The sequence below is a fragment of the Crinia signifera genome, chromosome 7 (genome assembly GCF_055691185.1).
Source record: "Crinia signifera chromosome 7, ASM5569118v1, whole genome shotgun sequence".
NCBI classification, from domain to species: Eukaryota; Metazoa; Chordata; class Amphibia; order Anura; family Myobatrachidae; genus Crinia; species Crinia signifera.
In genome coordinates this window covers 96,149,551-96,168,877 of record NC_139223.1, presented here as the reverse complement: position 1 = coordinate 96,168,877, position 19,327 = coordinate 96,149,551, and the positions used below count along the sequence as shown (strand labels likewise).

At 46.8% G+C, this 19,327-nt stretch overlaps 1 protein-coding gene and 1 pseudogene across 1 annotated transcript in view; both read left to right on the top strand.

The window, feature by feature from the left end:
- HSPD1 (heat shock protein family D (Hsp60) member 1) overlaps nt 1-19,327 on the top strand; it is a 131,229-nt gene that overhangs the window by 12,147 nt on the left and 99,755 nt on the right. Inside the window, exons 4-5 of the mRNA XM_083155009.1 lie at nt 3,870-3,965; nt 13,192-13,285. Of these exons, the coding sequence (XP_083011135.1) occupies nt 3,870-3,965; nt 13,192-13,285 (190 nt within the window). The remainder of the gene's footprint in view (nt 1-3,869; nt 3,966-13,191; nt 13,286-19,327) is intronic.
- On the top strand, nt 7,702-7,810 carry LOC146025370 (5S ribosomal RNA; annotated as a pseudogene).

Below are 19,327 nucleotides of genomic sequence, written 5' to 3'. Positions count from 1 at the left end.
CCTGCCACCTCTGCAGCACCTACATTTGGTAATACCCTGGATGGGTTACCCTGGATTGATATATCCAGTTATGGGGATCCTTGGTACTCTATACCTGCGTGCTTAGATGGGGCTGTAGTCCACCCAAAAATCCTTCAATTTCTCAATCTCAGCGGAACGATTCTGGATTTCGCGTTTTGACTCTCCTGGATATGGGTCTATCCACCATCTATATGTGTCATTTACATCATGTTTTCATTATCCTACCGATCATTGGAGCGGGACTGTCACTATACCTACCTATCTGAAACATGTTGACACTTGGCCGGACTAAAAGTTAATGCCAAAATAGTGTTACTGGGTTTTCTATATTCTTTCTATTTTATTTTGGTTTTGCTAGGATATCCTGTTGTTTTGAAACACATATACATTTTAACTAATTCACAATGTCATTCTTCAATCCTTTGATGATGATGGGATTCCTGTGAAGTCCTCTCCGTTCCTTCTTGTGGAAATGCTGCGATCATGGACTCTGCTGTCCTATCGTTTTGGAAGTCCTTATCCTTCTCCAACACCTTGGAAATTGTTTGAGATGCTGATTTTATTCTACAGTTTGATTGAGAGATGGCCGGACTAATGTTTTGATTCATATTTTAGTCTATAGTTATTTTCTCTGATGTGTGGTATGCTATATATATATGCCATTGTTATACATAAACGGTTATGGTATTGCCCCTCCTATTTGCACATCCTCACCCGGGGTTCTACCTATTTTGCAACTGTATCACAAAAGTATCCTATTTTCTTTGCCCCTGCCAGTTATTCTGTCAGTATCCTGTGTTTGTGTGGGGGTGGGGGGGGGTTAGTTAAATTAGTTAGTAGGGACCATAGTGGGTTAGTGGGGTGGGAGGTGGTTAAATGGGAAAGGTAGGTTAGTTTTTGTTTTGGCTAGGTTAGCTAACTTGCTTTCCCCTATAATTTATAGTTTTTAGTTGTAGAGGTGTAGGGGTAGTTAATTTTCAGGGATCCAGGTACGCCTAAGTTGAGGGTGGGTTGTACAGGGTGGGGGGTTTTGTGGTAGGGTTGCTTTGGGTTTATGGGGACGTATTTTGTTTTGTGTTTGAGGGAACTCATTTTATTTCAAGATAGACATGTCACCGTCCATAGCTCATTGTGCTACCACAGTCTGCTTGGTATATGCTCATTCGGATAATAATTTATATTACGCGATTTTGTATAGTACACTATGCTAAGATTGTCACTTAGATATTCCTGCTTTTATATGTTTGGCAGCTGCCCGAATGGCGCCTTCGGGCAACTCAGTGCCAGAAATATTCCAGGAATTGTGATTAATACTGTTTACATGATTTTAATAACTGTGTGTAATTTGGTTTCATACCATGTACCTATTGACATGTCCGCTCATTGTTATGTTTAAATGTTATTTTGAAAAACAATAAAAATTACTGAATTAAAAAAAAAAAACAGGTGGGAGTCTGATGTGGGAGGAGGCATTGGCACATCCACGGTACGCTACAGTTTGTTGCGAGAGTCAAGTAAATCCAATTCATTCTTCATAGAACATACTTGACCCTGTGTACGCTGGTTGAATTTGGCGGTCGAGCCTCCTCGGACTGTCTAAAATGTCATCTCTCACAGGGGAACTTCTGGCATCTCCTTTGGGATTGCCCTCTGGTTAGTTCTTTCTGGGCCGCTGTTAAATACACAATATTCTCCACTGGGATCTCCAAGCAGGCTCCGACACCCAAAATGTGTGCACTGGGAAGCAAGGCCAATACCCCATTGAATAATTTGGTAGGCCATTATGTGAACAGTGTATGCTACTTATCCAAAGTCATAATAGCTAGATGTTGGATGGCTGGCTCGAGACCTACGTTGGTAGAGTGGAGGGCCCTGGTAAACAATGTACAACATAAAAAATATCTCTCGTGGCACCTTGCCTAAATTCAAAATGATATGGAACAGGTGGTTGGAGTCTCCGCATTCCTCGCACTACTAATGCTGGGAAACTGAGTGTTGAAACCAAATATTGGTGCTAACAGCCACATTGTACTGTCAGGCACGGTTTAATCTATGTTATGATGGGAATGCTCTCCCCACTATTGACTGAGCTTTACTTTACACGCTATATGCATGCTAGATGCTTTCTTCTTTTCTTTTTCTTGTTGTATTTGAACAAAATCAAGAATTTGTAGTATTACTGTGAAGCTTGCACAGAACGGAGACATCGTAACCTATTTATTAAAGATGTTTTTATTTTACATGTACATGCAAATATGAAAACATTACAGATTATCATGATGTATATTTTATATATGAAGACACTGGTAATGCCCTTGTATGTATGTGCGCTATTTGAAGTGATAGTTTTGAGTGTGGACAACTGGGAGGCGGACTTGATAAGTCGCGCGCTAAAAAGAATTAGAAGCCAAGGAGTGGATGCAATTCTGGTGGCCCCGGCACGAAAGGGCGTGGTACGCAGATTAGGCCATGGTTGTGTGGACCCTGTGGCATCTCCCTCTCGTAGTCGACTTGCTCACTCAGGGGCCCTTCGTTTTCCAGGACCTAGGGTGGCTTCATTTGACAGCCTGGAGGTTGAGACGCAGATTTTAGCCAGAAAAGGCCTTCATGCTTCTGTCATTTCCACCATGACCCAGGCTAGGAAACTGGTGACTGCTTTCCATTACCATAAGATCTGGAGACAGTATGTAGCCTGGTGTGAAACTAATTTTGTTTCCACCTGCGGATTTTAAATTGGATTGTTTTCTATGATTTCTGCAGTCAGGCTTGGGCCTGGGTTTACGGCTAGGTTCCTTGAAGGTACAGATTTAGTCTTTCCATTTTCTTTCAAAAGAAGTTGGCTAATATTCCGAACCTTTTTCCAGGGGGTTTTGAGGATTCAACCACCCTTTGTGCCACCTACGGCTCCCTGGGATCTTGATGTGGTCTTACAGTTCCTGCAGTCATCTTGGTTTGAACATCTGGCGTCAATTGATTTGAAGTACCTCACATGGAAGACTGGTGCTTCTGGCGTTGGCTAGACGCGTGTCAGGTGCTTTATCTTGCAGGAGTCCTTATCTGTTTCACGCAGATGGGGCAGAACTGAGAACAAAAAAGCAGTTCTTGACGAAGGTTGTTTTGGCTTTCCATCTGAACCAGGCTATTGTGGTTCCTGGATGTGGTTTGAGCGCTTAAGACGTATGTTGGTAGCATGGCCAGGCTACAGATGGAGCGCCTCTCATTTTTGCTGGCGAATCTGACGCAGAGCCGCTCCATCTGACAGACAAGCCTGCGTCTCAGTTTCCCGTCGGCGGGGGGACGGGAACCCTGTCAGTCTCCGCTTCAGGGAGACTGACAGGGTTAGGGGGAGTGCGGCGAGGCGGCGGGGACCCAGGGGGAGCCCCGTTGTAAGGCGATGCGCATGCGTCCCCTGGCAGGGGATGGCGAATCTTCCGCCATCCCCTGCAAGAGCGAGACCCGCTCCATCTGTACGCAAGACTGATTGTCTTTTTGATGGTCTCAGAGAGAGACCTTAGGGCAGTGGTTGCCAACCCTAGCCCTCGAGAGCTACCAACAGTTCACATTTTCCAGACAACCTAGCAGCTGCACTCATTAATCACTGACACATTTTAAAAGCTACACAGATGGAGCGAATTAGCTCACTTGTGATTCTGTGAGGAGACCTGCAAAACATGCACTGTTGGTAGCTCTCGAGGACTAGGGTTGGCTACCCCAGCCTTAGGGGGTAGGAAGAATCTGTTCATTACAGATAAATAAATAAAAATGTTCAAATGTTTCACTTGTCTATGAACTAGAATTTTACTGTAAGAAATTACATCTATTTAAAGTTTTTACTAATGTTTTTGCAGGTTGCTACAATATCTGCAAATGGCGATCCAGAAATTGGCAATATAATTTCAGATGCTATGAAAAAAGTTGGTCGTAAAGGAGTTATAACTGTAAAGGTATGTTCTTTGAAATGACAGATTTGTGTGTGTGTGTGTGTGTGTATGTATGTATGCAGTTATAGCGGCTGAGCAGCCCGGTGGGGGGGATCGCCGGGCTGCACTAGCAAGCGGCCAGAACGCCGCCTTTCACTAGGTGTGCACCCTGACCCGCTGGACCACCAGGGAGACTTTGAGTGTGGGCAGTGGCGTCGGTATGCGGGGCCGCCCGGCAAGCGCCGGATCCCCACCCAAAATCATATATATTTTTTTCTGCCTCAGGTGAAGGCGTGGGCCGTTCAGACTCTAGTCTCAGAGATTCTGGAAAACCCTCATTTCTTCTGCGGCAGACGTCAGGGGCCAGAGGGATTACATTGGGTAGAGAGTGAGGTCACGACCTTTCCAGCACCAGAAAGGATAAAACTTCTGGACTGCCCAGAGACAGCCCTGGCTCCTCCCTCCTCTACCCCGCCTCCTAGGCTAGCTTACTTTCAGTTTTGATTGTGCTGGCAGGAGCCAACACGCATTTTGAAAGGGCTGCTGTTAAAGCAGCTTAAACTTCGTTTTTAATTTTTTTTTATTCTTCTTTTTACACTGACCATTGGTCAGTGACAGAGCAGCAGCGCTGGGGGTCTGTTAGACCCCGGCACTGCACTCCATCACCCGGAACCCGGCAGCCGCACACCTCCCACGTGGCTTCCACAGTGTTGGTGTCGGCTGGCTCCAGGCACTGAGGAGAGCAGCCGTGACGGGGACCGGGACTTCAGCGGTGACAACCGCTTTCAGGTAACGCGCTCCCCGCCGGGAGTGCGAATGTTATAGCGGCTGAGCAGCCCGGTGGGGGGGATCGCCGGGCTGCACTAGCAAGCGGCCAGAACGCCGCCTTTCACTAGGTGTGCACCCTGACCCGCTGGACCACCAGGGAGACTGAGTGTGGGCAGCGGCGTCGGTATGCGGGGCCGCCCGGCCAGCGCCGGATCCCCGCCATTTTACCGACGCCGCATGAGTCATGAAATCCCGGTGGCCATTTGCTAGTAGGGGGAAGGGAGCCTCTCCTCACACAGCCCCTCCCCCGGAGACAGGAGCTAGGATGTACCCACGGGGTTTCCAGCCCTGGTCTCTTCCTGCCTGCCTGCTGCAAGTGTAAGAAGGACACAGAGAGCTTCTTGCCGTTCTGGAGTTCCATCTCTTCACTGCCGGGCCATATGGGCAAATCCCACCTGTACCTCTCCTACTGGAGCACAGGGTACAGTACTTTTATGCTCCTGCCGGCCATAGTGCTTTGCGGAGCTCAGTGCCACTTTATTATTTGCATTGTGCTATGTCTCATAACTGTTAACACCATCACTGCATGTCAGAAGTATAGGTGATAGCTGTACCAGTTTAGCTGCCTCTTGTACAATCTTAGAGGACAGCGATAGTGACACAGGAACTCCTATATTGGTGTCCTGCACACATTGCAAGGCTGGCCCAAGTACCACCGGCCAGCCTGGGCATATGAGTATAGCCTGATGGCGCGGCTACCCTTTTAAAAAGGGACGCCATTGTAAGGACGGAGTCCATGGTACTTTCCCAGCTATCACGCGGTTCTGGCGGTCATTTTAACATACTTGCCGCCATTGCACGCTGCTGGAGGCTCCTGACTGCTAATGCCAGGGCTGTGCTCAAGCTTGTCCTGATTAACTGCATATTGAATGCAGCTGCTCCCCCAGGTTATGTGTTCAGACAGTGGGGTTTAGAGCATAGTGGGACAGTATTGGGCTGTATGTAAATTAGGTCATAGCACTCCTGTGTTATATACCATGGTGTTGTTGATGGCCTCTCATCTCCTTATACTGTCTCTCTTATCCAGTGATTCTATCTCTGGTTACCTATACCTACTCTCTCTCCCTGTGTGTGTGTGTGTGTGTGTGTGTGTGTGTGTGTGTGTGTGTGTGTGTAGTGTATATATTGTCAGGTGGAAAGTGTATAACTCAGTTTACATTGTCATCTGAGGCATGTCCCTGTTGCCTCCCCTGATGTATTTTTCCTCTGTGACATAGAGATCGTTAGACTTCTGCAATAAGCCTCTAATTGTGCAATGTGTATCTGCTGGCTGAAAGAATAAAAACCCCTTCTTGCTTTCTTCCAGAAAGATACTGTAATGTGAATAGCATGACTTGTATGTTACTAACTCATGAGTTAGCAAAGTTTTCCATAAGTCAATTAGAAATCACAGTGTGTGCAGCCATTACAGTTCTGGTCCAGACACTTAGTGTAAGACACCTCTGCTAACTTTTAAACCCTGTCGGAACATAGTCCAGGCCTGTTTTACCATAATAGAGCAATAGCTCAATCAGCAACGCTCCCGTCTCTGAAGTAGACAAGGCGCACGGCTATAAGGATTCAGTCCCCACAATACCAGGGGTTATTTCATGTTCTGACAGGGCACTATGGCAAACGTCACCAACGGTGGACTCTGAAGTGTAATTTCTCCACAGGATAACCTTCGGTATTCCTGCTCATTGGAAGTTGGAACATTGCACTGTCACATATAGAGCTGGTTGTGGTGTGTACGCACAATACAATCCAGTGTGGGATCTGACTATGTAGTCGGATTTACATTCGGATCACATGCATATAGCATGCAGATCGCACATTTGAGATAATTTTACTTAGTATTCCTCCAGGCCTCTAGTAGCCTTGCACCCCAGCGGGGTAGCATTTTTGGGAGATGCAGCTGTGGAGGTGCAGTACGAACTGTGTAATGGTTAACATTACTACCTCACGGCACTGATGTCAATCTATATTCATACCACACTGGATATGCCCAATCTTGTTTGAGATCACATGGGAACACCAGCTGTTGTTGATAACATGGGTTCCATTCAAACAACGCCATTACCCTAACTGTGTGGAGTTTATGTATATTCTCCCCGTAATTGCGTGGGATTACTCCAGGTACTCCCGTTTTCTCCCACAAACAATTCAATTTGTCATTTCTTATGGTTCTCCTTTAAGTTATGTTAGCGGAGTAACACTGGCTGTAGCTTTTATAATTAAAAGCTAATATGGCCTTGACTATGCATCCCTTCAGGGACGCAATCTCACTTTGGTAGAAGTTTTACTGGTTGCCAATGTTGACGGCCTTGTTCATTTCAGCGCCACCATATGCTATATACCAATATGTTGCCTCTTAATCTGTACGACCTATTGTATAGGGGTACATGAATGCGTGTGTGTGTGTGTGTGTGTGTGTGTGTGTGTGTGTGTGTGTGTGTGTGTGTGTGTGTGTGTGTGTGTGTGTGTGTGTGTGTGTGTGTGTGTAGATATAGATAGAGAGATATAGATAGAGAGATATAGATAGAGAGATATAGATAGAGAGATATAGATAGAGAGATATAGATAGAGAGAGTGTGGATATATATAGCGGTGCTGGGCCAGCATTCTCGCTTCTTACATTCAAACAGCGGTTTGATATAGTTTCCTGTTTGTTTTCTAATGTATCTACATACACATACATTATAACCAAAACTGATCCTTTTGGTAAATCTGTGTTTTATACACGCAACAGTACATCTTAAGGCATAGACTGGATAATGCTATTATGGAAAAGATGCTTCTGTCTTGAAACCTAAGTGAAAAAGACAGTCCTGTGGGATTTCTGCAAGGTAGAACCTTGGTTTCTAGGTCACCCTGTGCAGGTCCAGTCGGGTGATGCAAAAAGGGTGGTTTTTTACCAACCAATAGGGTGACACTCTGAGTGGGCCGGCTATGAGCCTACGGCCACACCACCCTGAACACGTCTGATCTTGGAAGCCAAGCAGGGTCAGGCCTGGTTACTACTTGGATGGGAGACCATCTGGGAATACCAGGTGCTGTAGGCTTAGGCCTCCCGCTTCTCCCAATGGGTGCAGCGCAAGATCCCAGCCTTGCTGGCAAAACTATACCGGCAGATGGACCCTCCCTTCGGAGGTGTTCCTGTGGTTGGTAGGCCATTGGGGTGGACCAATGGTGGATTGATGGCTTTGCGTCACATTTACCAGGTCACCCTGTATGTGTCCAGGTCTCGAGACCCTGCAGGTTAGAGTCCACGCTCTGTTATGTCAGTCCAGTGGCTATTCGTTTGGAGGTAGGCTTTTCCCCATTTTTGCTCCTCCTCAAAGTAATTTGTACATTAAAAGTGGAGGTGGGGGCACCCTTAATCCAGGAGAACCTGGTTCTCGGATCTGTGAACCCTGTTAGGGGTCTCTCTTATCTGTCTGCCTCTGGGGCCAGAACTGCTCACAGGGCTGTTAAGACAACCTTATTAAGAGCCACGGGATTGAATTCAATCCCAGAATTTACCGTTTGTCTAGGGTTTTGTCCTTTCGGTAGAAGTAGTGGGGGGCTGGCCTCCGCCTGTTTCTTTAAAGCAACAGGGCTCGGCTCTCTCCTTTCTATTCCACAGCCTATGAGCTCTGTGGTATGATCTCCGCTCATTCTGGCAGGGGGTCCTGCAGATCCAACCTCTGGTTGTTACAAACATGGTGGTTTGATAAAATCTTTCTCTGATTCTTTGGGTCCTTTAGGGCTCTTTAGAGGCTAACTGGGACAACGGTTTTTCTGTTGACCGTTGCTGCTGGGTGTCTGCCCGGTAGGCTCTGTTAGGTCAATCGCCTTTCATAGTCTTTCATTCTCATAAAACGGATTCTTTGAAACGTTACTTTACACCTCACAAGGTGGTTCCTGAATTTCAGGTCATCCAGGAGATAGTGATCCCTGCCCTTTGTAGCCCGGCGGTCTCTCCTGGGCAGCAATCAACTGGAGATGGTCTTTGCTTTGCACGTCTATGTACATCACGCTGTAATACTCTGGCCATCTGACTCTCTCTTTATCCACTAGAGAATTCATAAGAGGGGCTGGTCTGCTACCATGCAGACTATTGCCAGCCGATATCTGCGGTCGTTTATCAAGCAGGATTCCTTGTTCACCTCACTCCCCGTTCTTGCAGGGGTACGGGCTCATTCCACTACATCTCTGGGTGTGTTTCGGGCTTTTACAGGTGGTGCAACGGCAGAGCAACTTGGCAAGGCGGCAACTTGGTCGTCTGCCAACGATTTCTTACGCTTTTTTGCGTTTGTTATGTTTGCCTCTCAGAACTCGGCATTCGGCCAGAATATACTGGCCGCGGCACAGGCACGTCCCCACCCTTAGGTGGCTGCTTTAGGACATCCCAATGTAATCCCTCTGGCCCCTGACGTCTGCCGCAGAAGAAACCGAGATTTATGTCTTACCTGTTAAATCTCTTTCTTCGAGGACGTCAGGGGCCACAGGGATCCCTCCCTGCCGTGCCTGCTTCATGGTATTGAAGTTCATAGTTCCTCCGTTGAGTGAACTTGGTTAAAAGTTCCTTTGTTGAGGTACTTATACATGTCACAGTTTATGGTTCCTCTGTTGAGCAACCACACACACATATATTGGTTGAATGTGTTACTGTATGGGTTTCTCTTCCTTCTATCTTGTCTCCTGCCTGGCTTTGGGAAAAAAACTGAAAGTAAGCTAGCCTAGGAGGCGGGGTAGAGGAGGGAGGAGCCAGGGCTGTCTCTGGGCAGTCCAAAAGTTTTATCCTTTCTGGTGCTGGAAAGGTCGTGACCTCACTCTCTACCCAATGTAATCCCTGTGGCCCCTGACGTCCTCGAAGAAAGATTTAACAGGTAAGACCTAAATCTCGGTATCAGTACACCACTGTATTCAACTTCCGGGAAAAATGGTGGTTACTTTGAGGCGATCCAGTTAGGTTGGTTCCACCCCAGAGTGTTCCAACTGGATTTACTGTCCAGGTGGTCAGGGTAGCTTCTCCAGATACACAAGAACATATTCTTGTCACATCAGGCCCGACAATCGCTCCTGGGGTGGACACATGCTCCAAACCTACTTGCAGGAAGGAGATTTGGGATTCAAGATGGATCTTCCTAACAACAAATGCATGTCTGTTAGGTTGGGGAGCGGTGACTCAGGGAAGGTCTTTTCAAGGCCAATGGACATCGTGAGAGGTTAAAGCTCCACATCAATGTCCTGGAGTTGAGAGCTGTGTACTATACGATTCTACAAACTCTACCACTCCTGCGAGGTCAGGCGGTCCAAGTACAGTCCGACAATATGACGACAGTGGCGTATGTCAACCAACAGGAATGACCGAAAAACATGCATAAAGGAGGCTTCCAAAATCCTGTCTAGGGGCAGAGATGAGGTGATTGCATTTTCAGCCATCTTTATCCCGGGGGTGGACAACTGGGAAATGGATTTGCTCAGTCGCCATGACCTTCACCCCGGGGAGTGGGGATTACACCCCCAAGTGTTCGGGAGCATAGTGGAACTGGGGATTATCACACATAGACCTGATGGCCTACAGAGTCAACAAGAGGGTCGACATAATGTTCCAGAACAAGAGATCCACAAGCAAGAGGCGGTAGATGCTCTGACTACAACATGGAGGTACCAGTTGGTGTACCTGTTCCCACTTCTGGGAAAAGCGTGGCGAAGGATTCAAAGCCAAAGAGTGGAGGCTATTCGGATAGCTCCAGATTGGCCTCGGAGAGCATGGTACGTAAGTCTGCATAACATGTTAGTGGAAGATCCATGGCGATTGCCTCTTAGAAGGGATCTTCTAGTTCAAGGCTTTCGTCTATCAGGACTTAGGGCAGCTTTGTTAACCGCCTGGAGGTTTAGCGGAAGATCTTAGCTCAAAGGGAATTCATTCCTCTGTCATCGAAACCATGACACAGGCCAGGAAAGTGATAACAGACACATCTTTTGGTGATGTGATGCAAATACGTGGATTGGTGCGAAAAGATGAGTTTTCCACCTGGAGACTTCAAATTGGAAAGGTTCCTGCATTTGTTGCAGGTGGGCCTAGATATGGGACTCTGTCTGGGGGTCCTTAAAGGTCCAGATATCAGCCCTATCTAATGTTTTCCAGAAGAAATTGGCTGGTTTTCCAGAAGTCCAGACGTTCCTGCAAGGGGTTCTACGGGGATTTGGAAGTGGTCCTTGCATACCTTCAATACCTCATGGTCTTAACCATTGTATTCTATTGATTTGAGGGATCTCTCCTGGAAAAAGGTTATTATTGCTTGCTCTGGCTTCGGCCAGAAGAGTTTCTGAGCCAAGTGCTCTTTCCTGTAAAAGTCCATATCTGATTTTCCATCAGGTTAGGGCAGAACTTAGGACAGGGCCTCAATTTTTACCTAAGGTGGTGTCGGCGTTCTATGTGAACCAGCTGATTTGTGGTGCCTTCAACTGGGACATCAGAATATCCCAGTTTCCTTGGATGTGGTTCAATCTCTTACAGTCTGTCATGGGGACTGCAAGAGTCCGTAAGATTGGTAGTCTTGGTGCTTTACGACGCACAAAAGAAAGACTGTCCGACTTCAAAGCAATTGGTGGCTAGGTGGATACGTTCCACCATACAACAGGCCTATGTCGCAGCCCAATTGACTATACCGGCCTCTGTGTGGGCTCACTCCACTAGAGCCGTGGGCGCATCCTGGGCAGCTACCCAGGGTGTGTCAGCTTTGCAGCTTTGTAGAGCTGCCACTTGGTCAGGTCAACATGTCTTTGTTAAATATTATAAATTTGACACTTTGGCCAAGGATGATACCTAGTTTGGGCAGGCGGTGTTGCAACAGGCTCCACACGTTCCCACCCTTTCTGTAAGCTTTGGGACCTCCCCAAGGTTATGAGACCTCAGTACCCTATATGAATAATAGTGAAAATAGGATTTTAATACCTACCGGTAAATCCTTTTCACGGAGTTCATATGGGGTACATGTGTTCATGTGCGGTGCTCTGATTGCACATGTTGTAATCCTGTTCCAGTCTTCTTGGAGGTTGCAAGACAGTGGATTTTGTACTCTTGTATGTCACAAGTCCGTTGACCTATGTTGGAGCATGTGAGTTTTGGTGACTTCTTGCTCCCCACAAATCATTAAGGTATTATACGTGTTATGCTAATATAACACAATGACGGGGTTAACTAAGTTTAGTTGAGTGTTGTTGTGTTTGTGGTGTGCTGGTGCAAATCTCGCCACGTTACTTATTATGCTAATCCTACCTCACATACGTTATCCTTCGGGCACCATTTCTTAACTGGCTAGTAAGGAGAGGAGCCTGCACACCCTGGTTGAAGAAATTTATGTGCCGGTCTCCTGTCGGATACCCTCTATTCCCCAAGGTTATGAGACCTCAGTAACCCATATGAACTCCGTGAAAAGGATTTACTGGTAGGTATTAAAAACCTATTTCCTGAATATCCCTGCAACTTCACTGGCATCTTCCTCTCTGAGTAGTGAGTTCTGAGCAAAAAAAATCTGTTTACATTGTCTCCCTTAAGACTCAGTATTTTTTTTTCTCCTTTAACTTTCATAAAGAGAAATTTGCACATCTGATTACCTTCTTCATCTCCTGTCTAACAAACAGTTTTGTCTTGATTTTTTTTTTCCTAAAATAATTTTATTTGTATTATATTTTTTTGCTTTCTCAACTTCCTGCTATGAAAAGTTGTCCACCCTAGGGAAAATCTGATGAAAACACTCAGTGTATATGCACTTACGCACTGAGCGTTTTTCAGGCCAGCGTGGTGTGTTTTTTTGTTTTTATATTTTATTTATTTATTTTATACAGAAAAAAAAAATATATATTTATATTATTATTATTATTTTTTTTTTTTTCTGTTGTTGGACCACTTAGCGAACCGGTGGGCTATTCTGCATAGTGAAATCGCATGGCATGTTTTCCTGACATGCGATCTCACTAGTTAATTTATTCACTGCACCCTGACTGCCGATCGTATCACACAAAATCGCATGCGATCTTGCATGCAATACGATTTAGCACAACTCCCCCAGTGTACATATCTGTGATGCAATGGGATTTAGCACACCCCCACTATCCACGTCACCTCGACGTGTGGTGAGGGGACGTGAAACACGTCCTCCTGATCATTTCATACCCCCACTATCCACGTCGTCGTGGATTTTTTTTTTTTTTTTTTTTTTTTTATATATAGTGTGGCGAGTGGACGCATGCAATGTGATTATCTAACGGTGCCATACGTATGTAAGTTGGGCGCCCTGCAAATACACAAGTACTGATTGTGTATCTACAGTTGGTATTCCACTAATATCTTGTAAACATGGACTGATCGGTTTCCATAACTGAAGTTCAATCTCTTTTGTGGATACAGTTGGTACAGTATGTTAATTTTTTTTTAATATTTATTATGAAGGATGGAAAAACACTTAATGATGAGCTGGAGATAATTGAAGGGATGAAATTTGACAGAGGCTACATTTCTCCATACTTTATAAACACTACTAAAGGTGAGTAGAGTTATGTATAAATAGATGTTTTTGCCATTATGGCACTAGATACTAGTGTTAAAACATGATAAACATGTTAAAATATTCTAAATGCATGCAGGCATTGTTTTTCTTAGTGTTTTAATGAGTAGTATGTACCTTGTAGCACAGGATCTATAGCAGTAAGCATTGATTTGTTGGAACCTTTGTTGGCCAGTGATTCTTGCTGAACAAATGCTGTCAGATTGTCTAGAAGTCTGAAATGAGGCAGGTAGGAAAGACAGAAGTTCACTGGTTTTTCATCCAATTAAGCTTTATGGTGTTGCCATCTATTTGCCCTTACTACAAGTAGATGATCACAGACCACCATTTTTCACTATCATTCATATGAGGTACTGAGGTCTTATAACCTTGGGGAATAGAGGGTATCCGACAGGAGACAGGCACATAACTTTTCTTCAAGCAGGGTGTGCTGGCTCCTCCCCATAGGTGAATCTAGGGGGTGGTCCAGGGGTGCACCGGACCACCCATTAGCCCATTTTGGAGCTGAGGGATGGGGCTTTCCAACGAGCCCAGCCCAGTGTCTCTAGCCCCCTGGGAACAAGAGATACTGCCAGGCAAAGCTGGAACGTTTTCCCTATAGGATAACATGGGACCCACAAATTCCGACCCCCACCCAGTTCAACGGCTGCCAGTTCCCCCCCTTCGGCATCACTGAAGCTCGAGGTTGATCTCAGTCGAACCCAAATCGCTGGGCCTTCAATCTGATACCAGGCTGGATCCATATGGGTTAATTGGTTCAATTGGTTCCAGGGATATTGAGGTTAAACGGGGGTTTTTTTTTCCATTTCTTAAATGTAATTTCATGATTGTTTATGTTCTTTGAGGGCAGATTTCTCTGGAACCAAACAGCCCAGTTTCACGGGACCAAAATCATTTGAAGCCAACTCAAAACTTCAATATGATACTGGTCTCATGTAAATGGGTCAGTTGGTTCCGAAGATATAGCTGGTTGGGTAAAGGGGGGTAGGGAGAGGGGAGTGGTTGTCTCTCCCCCTCACACCAGAAAATGCAGGGACTAGGCTGGTGTATAAGGGGTCAGCCTGGGAATGTCCCTGCATGATCCTGGGAACATATTCCCGGGTAAGTCCCTGCATTTTCTGTTGTGAAAGGGGTATTATTTCAAACAGCCATGACCTGCAGTGCTCTGAATATAGCCGGGCAGCCCCCTGCTCTCTGCCCAGCTGTCAATGACTGTCACCCCTGCAGCTTCCACCTCAGCCCGCCCCCACCTTTAATAATGTGGTGTCGGCGCCTGGCGTGCTCCACCGATGTCACGCACAACAACAGCGTGCACAATATTTCAAATGTCCACTCGGCTAGAGGGGACACCAGGAGGTGAGTAGGAGCGTGCTCTGCTCCTCTCCCCATAGAAGCAGCTGCACCACTCTCTCCATCTCTCCCTGCAGCAGCAGCGATGGCTCATATAAAAATTTACAGTAAGTGGCACTTTTGGGGGCATTGCTTAAGGGACGTTACAAGTGGCGGTATGTGGGGGCATTACGCATAATGTGTGGCTTAATGTGTAAGGCAGTGGTTCCCAAAATATTGAGTCAAGGCACCCTGGAGTGTCAGGATATTTTTCACGGCACCCCTAGGCCAAAAGCTGCTTGTTGAGAAATATAGAAAAAAAATATTAATTGAAGAAAATTGTGTTTGTTATCCTTAGGTTAAATTTTTGTGGAGAGGGGACCAAATTTGCTTCTGTTTTTCAACTTATGTTATTATGGTCAGCCACCACCACTGGTTTTGAATATTCCAAATATGAATTGGTCATGGACCACCAATCTTGGGCACCCCTGCAATTGTCCCAAGGCACTCCAGGGTGCCATGGCACACAGTTTGGGAACCACTGGTGTAAGGGGCATTATGGTGTGCAGCATCATGTGGGTAATGGGTACTATGGTGCGCGGCATCATGTGGGTAATGGGTACTATGGTGCGCGGCATCATGTGTAATGGGTACTATGGTGCGCGGCATCATGTGTAATGGGTACTATGGTGCCATCAAGCAAGAACCCCCTAGCAATGAGCACGTAGGTAAGCAGCACTTATGTGGCAAATATGTAATGGGCATTACGGTTGTTATATAGTATGTAATGGGCATCATGATGTGTGGCACAATGTGTAATGGGCATTATGGTGTGTGGCCTTATGTGTAATTGGCATTACGGCATGTGGCTTTATGTGTAATGGGTATTACGGAGTTTGCTAAAATGTGTAATGGGCATTACTGTTTATTGTCTAAAGTGTAATGCCACGCCTCCTTCCCATGAGGCCACACACCCTTTTTGGCACGAGGCTAGGCCGCGCAAAGATCCCCTCTACTGTTATGTCTAGATCTGTGACCACCTATTACCATAATTCTAGATTCGCCTATGCTCCTCTCCTCTACTTCCCGTTACTAGCCAGTTTTAGAAAATGTGCCCTCAGGAGAGGATGCACACTCCTGGAGTTCCAGAGAGGTTTTCTTCAATTTATTTTATTTTCGGGTTGCTGTTTAGGCTTAACAGCTTCCCTGTGACGAGGGAAGCCGGGGGGAAAGAACAGTTGCAGGCCTTTCAAGAAACCAAACTGATCCCTGCTGCAGGTCCACCGACCTGAAAGGGTGCTCTTACCGCGGGCGTTGCGCTGCAGCGAGCACACCCCCAGTTGCCCCACACCCCTGGCTCAGCCTGAAAAGCCGGTGGTGAATAACAACCGGGTCCCCTCAGTGGGATACGCCGGTTTTATGTGCTGCGTAATGCCGGTGGTGGCCCTGCACAAGGCCCTGCTGTTTTTACACTGCAGCCTCGCTGACACACTGGATGCCAGGCATTGCCACTGGACCACCAGGGCATATAACGCTATGTGGGTAAATCTTTATTGAAAGGTTCCCAGGCACCAGTATAAATATTGGTATAGCCCTGGTGCCATTACAAGGGGCATGGCTTAGTTCAGAGCGGGAACTGAGCGCGCCTGTACACTGCTTCCTGCTTCTCATGCTGTGGGCGCCATTCCTGCAGAGCAGAGATCACACCTTAGCGCAGCCTTGGGAAGGAGAGATCAGTCAGCAGAGACAGCAAGTATAGCGCTTTAAGTGTGCAATACAGCTGCATATAGCAGTACACAGTATTTATATATTGGTGTCTGTACATTGAGACCGATCTATCTAATCGCTAGCCCAGGTTACAGGGTGCTGGTGTCCCCCATATACCTCTGAGTTCCCCCACTGCTAGTTAAGCATTTTACACTGTTATATCTGTATGTGATCAACTGCACATAGAATCAATTGCTGTACATTCACTGCTTGTGTGATTGCAGTGTGTTATAGGGGGTGTTATTTTCTCCAGCATGGTGAGGAAAATAATTTGTATGATTTGCAGCAACAAGTTTGCTCCAAGCTCTAAATCACAGGTTGCCTGTGAGCAATGTATGTCACCACAGCTCAGTGGTGGTTCTCGGGCTGATTCCCAGGTAAACGGGCACTCTATGCCATTGCACCTGACTCCGATATAGACGATGGCGACTGTGACGCAGATGATGTAGATTCACAGGCGTCAAAAACCTTGCATACAGGGCACTGAAAATGTGATTCTAGCTATTAGAGAAGGTACTACCTTTAGAAACACCTGCTGAAGGGGATCCCTTTGTGTCACATAGAAGGCAAGATATTGTCTTTCCTGAACAGTTTGACTTAGAAGATTGTTTTAATTAAAGCTGCCTGGAAAAATCCAGAGAAACTCTTCTCGTTATGAAAGTGTTTTAAGTCTGCCTTTCCTTTTGACCCCACGGGCAGGAAGGTGTGGGAGGAGTATTGAATGCTTCGGTGTCCCAGGTACTTCGACCTTAAAAGACGCGGTCCATAGAAAACTAGATGGCACGGTAAAGGCTATGTATACAGCTAGTGGGGCGTCCCAACGCCTGGTGCTTGCTAGTTGCTAGATTGCTAAAGCTATCTTTACATGGGCAGGCCAGATAAAAGAAGGCCTGCTGGGTGACATGGATGTACCTACTGTGGCTGAAAAGCTACGTCACATCCAGGACACGGCTAAAATGATGTGTGAAGCACAGAAGGAGTTAGGAGCCATTAATGCCCGTAGCTCAGCCATGGCTGTGTCTGCCTGCCGGGCCCTGTGGCTGCGGCAATGGGACGCTGACACGCAATCCAAACACAGTATAGAAAGCCTCCCCCTTCTCCGGGGATAAGCTATTCGGGAGTGAGTTAGATGAGTTAATTTCAAAAGCTACAGCTGGTAAGTCCACCTTCCTATCGTCGGCTTCCACTCCGGTGAGACTCCCCTTTACAGGGGGTACACAGCAGTCCTTTCGGACCTCCAAATTTAGGCCTAAGGCCAGAGGAGGCTCAAACACCAATAGAGGCGCTCGGGGTAAGCCCAGAAAGGCAACGGCTTCTGCAACAAGAGACCGTAGCACAGGCGCAGCTGTGCCTAAGCCTGCCGTGTGACTGGCTCCTCCCTCCTCGGGATATTCTCGCGGTGGGGGCTCGGCTGAAGTATTTCAGCCACGTGTGGGATGCATCCTCCATTGAACCTTGGGTTAGGGATATTATTTCACACGGTTACAAGTTGGCGTTCGAAAGACCACCCCCTCAAAGATATTTCAGGTCGGGACTCCCAGCAGCAGTGTAGGATCCCAGTATCCTCAGACACGCAGTACAGAAGTTGGTGCAAGCACAGGTGATTATACCATTGCCCCCTTCAGAAAGGAACAAGGGTTACTTTTCAAACCTATTTGTGGTTCCAAAACCACATGTGTCCGTTTGACCCATCTTAAACTTAAAGTCCCTGAACCCCCTATCTGAGGTTTTTCAAATTCCAAATGGAATCCCTGAGGGCGGTTATTGCAGGACTGGAAGAAGAATATCTAGTGTCCATCGACGTGAAGGACGCATACCTTCACATACCGGTGTGGGCTCCACACCAGGCCTTCCTGAGATTTGCATTTTTGTAGGAACAGTTCCAGTTACAAGCCCTACCATTTGGACTTTCCACGGCCCCACGAGTCTTCACCGAAGTAATGGCGGAGATGATGTCCCTGTTAAAGGGGATAGACAGTATCCCATACTTGGGACGACCTGCTACTAAAAGCAGAGTCAGTGTCGAAGTTACTGGGGGCCAGACGTATTCTGTCAAGTCATGGATGTGTACTGAATATACCCAAGTCTTCACTGATACCATCCCAACGTCTCCAGTTCTTGGGGATGGTTTTGGACACAGTGGAAAGAAGGATGTTTCTCCCATTGGAGAAAATTGCTGCACTACAACTGCTGATACTGGAAGTACTGTCTCTGGAAAGAGTCTCTGTCTACGTCTGCATCAGGCTGATGGGGACGATGGTGGCCTTGATGCTCTCCAATTCGGGAGATTCCACTTAAGCATATTCCAGTGGGACCTGTTAAGCAAGTGGTCGGGCTCACACACCCACATGCACAGGTTGATTTGTTTGTCTGTAAAGGCAAGACAGTCACTGCAATGGTGGCTACATACACCAAATCTTGCGGGGAGACGTTTGGTATCCAGGACTGGATCCTGCTAACTACAGATGCCAACCTGCAAGGCTGGGGGGTGGTAACCCAGGGGGTGCGGTTCTAAGGCCGGTGGTCACCCCTGGAAGCACAGCTCCACATAAACAACTTGGAGTTGAGAGCAGTATAATATGCTCTTCTGGAGGCTCACTCCCTCCTGGAACATCAGGCGATACAAGTCCAGTCGGACAATGTAACGGCGGTTGCTTATATAAATCGCCAGGGAGGTACGAAGAGCAGAGCATGCATGCGAGAAGTTATCCAAGATTCTGGCTTGGACAGAGATGCATGCAGTGGCAATCTCTGCCATCTTCGTCCCCGGGGTGGACAACTGGGAGGCGGACTTCCTCAGTCATCACGACCTTCACCCCGGGGAATGGGGATTACATCCTCAGGTGTTCAGAAGCATTGTAGATCTGTGGGGGCTCCCACAGATAGATATAATGGCCTCAAGGACCAACCACAAAGTCGAAAGGT